The 7530-nt window shown below is 37.2% G+C and overlaps 1 protein-coding gene across 1 annotated transcript in view; it reads left to right on the plus strand.

Annotated features, from left to right (window-relative positions):
• Nucleotides 1-35: 35 nt before the first annotated feature.
• TRIP12 (thyroid hormone receptor interactor 12) overlaps nt 36-7530 on the plus strand; it is a gene marked incomplete at its 3' end in the record, with an annotated part of 25047 nt that continues 17552 nt past the window's right edge. The window contains exons 1-12 of the mRNA XM_010186613.1: nt 36-66; nt 152-247; nt 670-762; nt 892-1053; nt 2476-2544; nt 2668-2833; nt 3576-3693; nt 3835-3991; nt 4302-4455; nt 5001-5229; nt 5933-6051; nt 6664-6871. Of these exons, the coding sequence (XP_010184915.1) occupies nt 46-66; nt 152-247; nt 670-762; nt 892-1053; nt 2476-2544; nt 2668-2833; nt 3576-3693; nt 3835-3991; nt 4302-4455; nt 5001-5229; nt 5933-6051; nt 6664-6871 (1592 nt within the window). The remainder of the gene's footprint in view (nt 67-151; nt 248-669; nt 763-891; nt 1054-2475; nt 2545-2667; nt 2834-3575; nt 3694-3834; nt 3992-4301; nt 4456-5000; nt 5230-5932; nt 6052-6663; nt 6872-7530) is intronic.

A 7530-nucleotide genomic window follows, 5' to 3' on the forward strand; every position in this document is an offset into this window, starting at 1 on the left:
AACAAACCACCAACAAAAAACCCACAACAGATAACACTGCTACAGATGGAGCACAACTTTGACATTGTAAGTAATTGGTAATGTTTAAGAATTTTTTTAATAGAAATATATATAATCTGAATTTTAAAACAAATATCTATATATTTAATAGATGAACCATGCATGTCGAGCCTTGACATATATGATGGAAGCACTTCCCAGATCATCTGCTGTAGTGGTAGATGCAATTCCTGTCTTCTTGGAAAAGGTAAAATAAAATTAAAACAGTGTTAAACTAATCCGAGGGGATTTTCTTTTGTTTTAACTCTAGGGGTATACCATTAAGATAATGACTTCTTTTCAAATCTTGAAAGGTAATACATAATGCATGAGAAGCTTTTATAACACATGTTCACTTGTTGCTCTCACCATTACTGAAAAGCACTATCTGATTCACTGTGAGGACTCTGTCATTGGTGTGGCAAAGATACTGAGTAATTATACGGACTGGTAAACCTTTGGAGTAGCTGGGTAGCTGATCTAGCCTTAAATTGGTTAGCTTGATTACAGCTAGCAGTGCAGCTGCCTTAGCATATGTACAGGCTAATTGTTCAAGTGTTAATGAAGACTGTTATTTCTTACTGGAAGTAGTTTAGAAATTGATCTACAAGCTTTCTTGTTTTCTTTTAGTTGCAAGTTATTCAGTGCATTGATGTGGCAGAGCAGGCGCTTACAGCTCTGGAGATGCTATCACGCAGGCATAGTAAAGCCATTCTGCAGGCAGTAAGTAAAAAATAAAGCATTTTTACCTCTACTACTTCTGCACCTTTGATCTTCTGTGAAGATGAAATAAGAAAACAAGTTACTGTAATTTTAGTAGTACTGAGAGTGAAAATGTTTATTTTATTATAGGGTGGGTTGGCAGACTGTTTGCTGTATCTGGAATTCTTCAGTATAAATGCACAGAGGAATGCTCTAGCTATTGCTGCCAACTGCTGCCAGAGTATAACACCTGATGAGTTTCACTTTGTGGCAGACTCTTTGCCACTGCTTACACAGAGGTTAACCCATCAGGTAAGAAGCCATTTTAAAATGGGAAGATTTTATTTTAACCTGAAAGCAGCATGAAGTTGCCTCCAGATATCTAGTTCTTTACTGTGTATTATTTGCCTTTGCAATGTGATAATTGCCTTAAAGTTTCGGTACTGTCAGGTTGTGATATTATAATGTGCATATGGACCTTTTGCTTTTTGTAAACATGCTGTAAGAATTCACTTCTGTAAAATGAGAAGTTGGGTACTTAGCTTATAGCATGAGTAATAGTGGGTTTGTAGTCCTCGCTTGTTGCCTATCAGTAAGAGGAAATCCAGTAGCATTACTGTTCAGTTTTCTTAACAAATGAATTGCAAAGTTCCCTCCCACTTCCAACTCAAAAAAACTTGAGTTTCAGTTTTTCTGGTTGGAGTTTTGTTTTATTTTGGGTTTTTTTTTCTCTGATTTGAGTTCTTGGGAGGGCTTACAGCTTTTTGAAAAAGAGTTCCTACTCTTGCACAATAGTTTGAAGTGATGAATCCAAAATCATGGTGCTCCTAAGATCTGCCTATCCTGCAATGCTGCCGTGTTCATAAATGAGCACTCACAATGACTATTGTACCAGAAGAGATTTGGACATACTGCTTGGTTGACAGATTCATGTTAAAACGGTGAAAAAGGAGAAATTATTTTGTTCCTTAACGAATACAACTAAATAGAAGCTTCCAGGTCATGTTTTTGTGTATTCTTGTGCTGTTCCTAATTTGCCAGCATTTTGTTGCTGAGACACTGCTTAAATCTTTGAGGCAGTTTCACAGAAGTCAAATGTCAGCTTTAGATGGTGCTTTGGAAACAGGAAGTGCCATTCTCAGTAGTAGTAGGGACAAATACTGACTCCTGCTCTCTAAAGAGAAGATAACAGCCTGCAAAGTAAGATTTCAAGAAATTTTTGAAGTAGAATTTTTCTAGGGGAAAAAAAAACCATCCCAAAATATCAGTGAAGCTGAAAAAGTATTTCTAGAGCAATCTTTACTGTCTTGGTGTTTTTGGATTTGCTGTCTTGGCTACACCACATGATATAAAAATCAGGTTTCATGTAGTCTGCAGAACAGTGACCTTCACTCCTGCTTGTTATCTGTATCTCCTATTTGGCTTTGTTGCTCTCTTCCTTTTTGTTTCCTCCTTGTAGAATCCAAAACAGATATTACAGATCCATTTATTAATTTCTGAAGGTCCCTAAAGATACCTGCCTTGAAAGTATGAGGTGTTTTCCAGGGAATATGCAGAAGCACAGCCATATTAGCTTAGACTGTATCAATGAATTTAAAATTCAGAGCTGTAATAATCTGTAAAATGTGATTCAACTGGCCTTTTGGGATAAATTTTATAAATGCCTCAAAATGACAGATTAATGCAAGTCAAAAACATTTTAATTCAAACAAATACTTAATTTTTTTCTAATAGGACAAAAAGTCTGTTGAAAGCACTTGCCTCTGTTTTGCACGGCTTGTGGACAACTTCCAGCATGAGGAGGTAAGAGTGTGGGGTATTTTTGGATGTGGATTTTTGTTACCTTCTTCCCTCCCTCAGTTTCTCCTGAGGACTTACCTTTCAAAGTCAGAGTAGTGTTTTTAATTTTGCTATTCCCTCCTGAAGAACTTGCTCCAGCAGGTTGCTTCCAAGGACTTGTTGACAAATATCCAGCAGCTATTGGTAGTGACGCCTCCTATCCTGAGCTCAGGAATGTTCATCATGGTGGTGCGCATGTTTTCCTTAATGTGCTCCAACTGTCCTACACTTGCAGTCCAACTGATGAAGCAAAGTGAGTTCTTGCTCTTTCATTTTCTGGGAAACCTATTTTAAGTTAATACCTACAGTCAATGTGGAACTCTGCACTTGATTATGCAAATACTGTGTTTGCTTACTTTTCTGCCTCTTAAAATGGATAAAAAGGGATAAAAAGTTTAGTTAATCTTGTTGAAAGTTGTTGGTTGTCTCTTCCTGAGGGGTTTTACACCTCTTTTCTGTCTCTAGCTGTTATCACTGGAGTGCTTGCCTGATTTTGAGTCTATATTAACTGCAAAAGCTACTCTCATTTCAACACAAGCTGAATAATTATTTTTATAGTCTTTACCAGGTGGAGGAAATATGTGATTTAAGCATTTTTTTTCCTAAGAGAAAAAATTGAGAAAAGTAACAGCTGTGTAGCTGTCTTGATTCTTATTCATTCCCTTCATCTCGTAAATTTTGACTTCTTGCTTCAATTGTTTTGTATGTTACCATTTTCTTCTGTGCCCTCTATATATAGTGGTATTTTCCCCTCTAGATGTCCCTTAATGCCAGGACCAGGGGGTGGAGGGTTGGGAAAGAAAGAGACCTACACCAGAAAAACCCCACAAACCCCAGACCTGAGAGCAAACACATTTCTTAAAACGTTAGAAAAGGCAGCTTTTGTCCTACTGTCTGTTTGCTTAGGACAGTGACTACCTCTTCTGCATAGTATCTAACACAAAATGGAGCCTATATGCTGATGTAGGCAATCTAATGAATAATAATTTTTATAGATATTGCAGAAACACTTCATTTCCTCCTTTGTGGAGCTTCAAATGGGAGTTGCCAAGAACAAATTGACCTTGTTCCACGAAGTCCTCAAGAACTTTATGAGCTTACTTCTCTTATCTGGTAAGTTATGCAGCCACAGGTTTTGGGTCTGGTTGGTATGTTAAAATCTGTAACTTCTCTAAAATGAGGTCAAACAGTTTTCAGCTTAGGTGGAATTTATTGCATACTTCTAATAAAATACTGATTTTATGTTCTTCACAGTGAACTGATGCCTTGCCTGCCAAAAGAGGGAATCTTTGCTGTTGATACTATGCTAAAGAAAGGAAATGCGCAAAATACAGATGGTGCAATATGGCAGTGGCGAGATGACAGAGGTCTCTGGCATCCCTATAACAGGATTGATAGTCGAATAATAGAGGTAGTAAATCCACACATTCGTGTGGTTATGTCTTAGAAATATGCATGTGGTTGTATAGGGAATTCTGTGCTTTCTTTGATTTTGAAAATATCTGCCTTCTTTCGGAGTTAGAAACACATGAGTTTCCTCAAACCTCCTGCTTTAATTGCACTATTTCCATATTCAGTAACGGGTGAACTGCTTAATCATTGTTCTTACTGTATTTCTGTCAGTCATTGTTTTTCCTACTGTGTTGCTTCTCTCATCACCTTTCATTACAGCTTCCTGTTGGTTAGGGATTTCTTAACTTAAAACTCTTTGTTGTTTTTAGGCAGCTCATCAGATTGGTGAGGATGAGATAAGCCTGTCTACACTTGGGCGTGTTTATACTATTGATTTTAACTCTATGCAGCAAATAAATGAGGATACCGGAACAGCACGTGCAATTCAGCGAAAACCAAACCCTTTAGCCAATACAAACACTAGTAAGTACAGCTTAGGAGACACCTGGTGTCTCTAGCTATAACTAATTTATGCTGGCCTATACAACAGTCTACTATTTAGCTGGTATATTTCTTGTGGTTTCTGTGGAACATAAAAAATACTCTGATTTAAGTGAATGAAGACAGCTTGACAAAAAAGCTTGAGCTGTGGAAATGTATTCTTTTTAACATGTAAACGCTTTTCCTGGGAACTGAAAATAATGCATTAAACTGGGGAGAAGCTGGTACTCTTCCTGGCTTGGGATTTTCTGAAACAGTTTTGGTCATAAGCTCTTCTATTTAATGAAAACTGTGTGAGGACTTCTTACTATTGTACAGAAACATAGAAGAAAACTGAAGAAAAAAGATCAAACTCCTTGAAAGAGGAAGATTTGTATCTATATTCTTGCCATCACTTTGACTTTCGGTTCTTGAACTGTCTCTATTCAATTCAAGAGCTAAACTAATTCAGCTTTTAAAAAAGAAAGTAATCATCAGAGCAGAGATGCAGAGAACTATGCAGTGATTTGTTGCACAATTTCTTACAGGTGGACATTCAGAATTGAAGAAGGATGATGCTCGAGCACAGCTAATGAAAGAGGACCCAGAACTAGCAAAATCCTTTATTAAAACATTGTTTGGTGTTCTTTATGAAGTATATAGTTCTTCAGCTGGACCTGCTGTTAGACACAAGTGCCTTAGAGCAATTCTTAGGATAATTTATTTTGCTGATGCTGAACTTCTAAAGGATGTGCTGAAAAACCATGCTGTTTCAAGGTGGGTTTGTTAACCATTGTGAATGAAATTAATTTTGAGCTTAGAGTTCAAACTTGTGATTACTCTTTTGAATCCCCTTTTTCAGAGGAAAATTTTACGTTTGAATTCTTACATTTTTATTTTCCAAAAGCTGAGGCTGCTAGCTCTTCAGGGATTTTTTTTTGCATCCTAAATTTTATAGTAGTTGCCAACTCTAGGCATTCTTACTAGAAATTTAGATGAGCTGTATGGCTGCATTTATTGGTAATGTCTACTATTACTGTTCTCTTGATTTCTAAAACTTGCCTACAAACTTTTGAGGGCAAGATGACTTCTGAGGTAATACAGTGTGAACAGTAGCAGACTCTCATGGTGTTCAACTGCTAAGTTCTAGTTGAGAAACCTCTCCTGCATGATATACCAGAATGTTAGGGATCTAGATAAAAGAATGCAATTAGAAAATAAAACTGTACATAATTCCACAACACCATGTTCTTTAAAGAATGAAAAAACTTCTTTCCTTTAAGCCATGAGTTAAAACTTGGTAAAAGTTATTTAGGCAGGAAGAAAGCTGTTTCAGTACTTTCATTTGTAGCTCTTACAAAAGCACAGTGAAATTTGTCTGCTTTCAGTCTTCAGTACTATGTATGCAAAGATGATTTTTGTTATTATTTAAAAACAACAAAAAACTCAAAAACTAACTCTAATTTATTATCTGTTTTAGTCATATTGCCTCCATGCTCTCAAGTCAAGACCTTAAGATAGTAGTTGGAGCCCTGCAGATGGCAGAGATTTTAATGCAAAAGTTACCTGACATATTTAGTGTTTACTTCAGAAGAGAAGGTAAATCTTGCTTGCTTTTTTTCCCTCCTCTTCACCTCCTTATTTAGTGTTCTAAAATATGTCTAGTGAATAGATACCCTTCATCCCCCACTTCATCCCCCCCAAGCTGTAAAAAGTTAATTTCGTTCTTGAATAATAAAGGCAAATCCATACAAGCTATTGTTATGTGACTGGGGAGGAGCTGACCAGGACTCTGGAGGAGAGAAGCTTGCCTTTTCTGAATCTATAACAAGTTTTCACAGGCTTACTAGATGCTAGTGAACTTATATTTAGACTGGAGATGGCTTGCTGAAATTACATGAGTAGTCTTAGTAAACAAAACTGATGAATGTTTGGCAGGACATCTTTGTTACTGGGAATTTTTGGTTTCTTTAGCTACTGTTCATGTTCCTGTCTTCTTTAAATTTATGTAGGTTAACCTTTTTAAGAAAGGATTGAACAGCTTTTAAAACTTAGTATTGATGGGGTGGGGTGAGCCAATGGGGCCATAGTCAAAGAAGAGGTTCTAATAAGACTTCTACCTTTTCAAACACCTTTATTACCACACTTCCTCTCAAAAAAAGCCCCACAACCAAACCACCCCACCAAACAATGATTTCTTCATTTGCAAAGGGGTGATGCACCAAGTGAAAAACCTGGCAGAGTCTGAAGCTTTGCTAACAAGCCCACCAAAAGTATGCACTAATGGATCAGGAATGCTGGGTACCACTACAACAATAAGTACTGGAACAGCCACCGCTGCCAGTAATGCAGCTGCAGATTTGGGCTCTCCCAGCTTACAGCACAGCCGTGAGGATTCTTTGGACCTGAGCCCACAGGGGTAAGTGCACTATTTGCTGAACAAACAAGCTGTGATGTTTTTTGTTTGGTTGTTTTGTTTTGGGTTTCGTATGGGGTGGGTTTGTTTCAGTCTTGACTGACATGGACTGCTACAGTATCATCTTCATTTTCTGTGGTATTTTCCTCTAATGAACTAAAATGAAGTGGTGTTGAAGTTATCAATGGGTAGCTTTGATTTGTTTTATATGAAATGTTAAAAAACCCCAACAAACCAAACTAGTGACCTGATAGTTCTGATGTAATCATATGAAACAATCCATGCTGTTTGGGGAGAGGCTGGAGAAGGCCAAGAGCAACAGCTTTAGTCTCCTCTAACTGTTGAGGACAGAGTGGCTCTTTGAGAAATGATTGCTATGGTGCATGATTCCTTTCTGATGGAGACTAGAGGAAAAAGTAGTCTTTAAATTATTTTGTTGGAATGTAACTATTTTGAGCATTTACAGAATTAATGTATCTTCTAGGAATAATTTTATAGCGTTACAAAGTTTGCCTTTATGTTAAAGGTGAAATGTTTGTCTTTACGTATTGACATAATAAGGAAACTCACCTTAAACCAGAATTGAAATATGTGAACTTGGGGAGTGTAGGGCATGATGAGTAGGAACTCGTAAGTTGTGCTTTCTGGGCTTTAATAGGGAA

The sequence above is a fragment of the Mesitornis unicolor genome, unplaced genomic scaffold (genome assembly GCF_000695765.1).
Source record: "Mesitornis unicolor isolate BGI_N332 unplaced genomic scaffold, ASM69576v1 scaffold40966, whole genome shotgun sequence".
In the NCBI taxonomy this organism is placed as follows: domain Eukaryota; kingdom Metazoa; phylum Chordata; class Aves; order Mesitornithiformes; family Mesitornithidae; genus Mesitornis; species Mesitornis unicolor.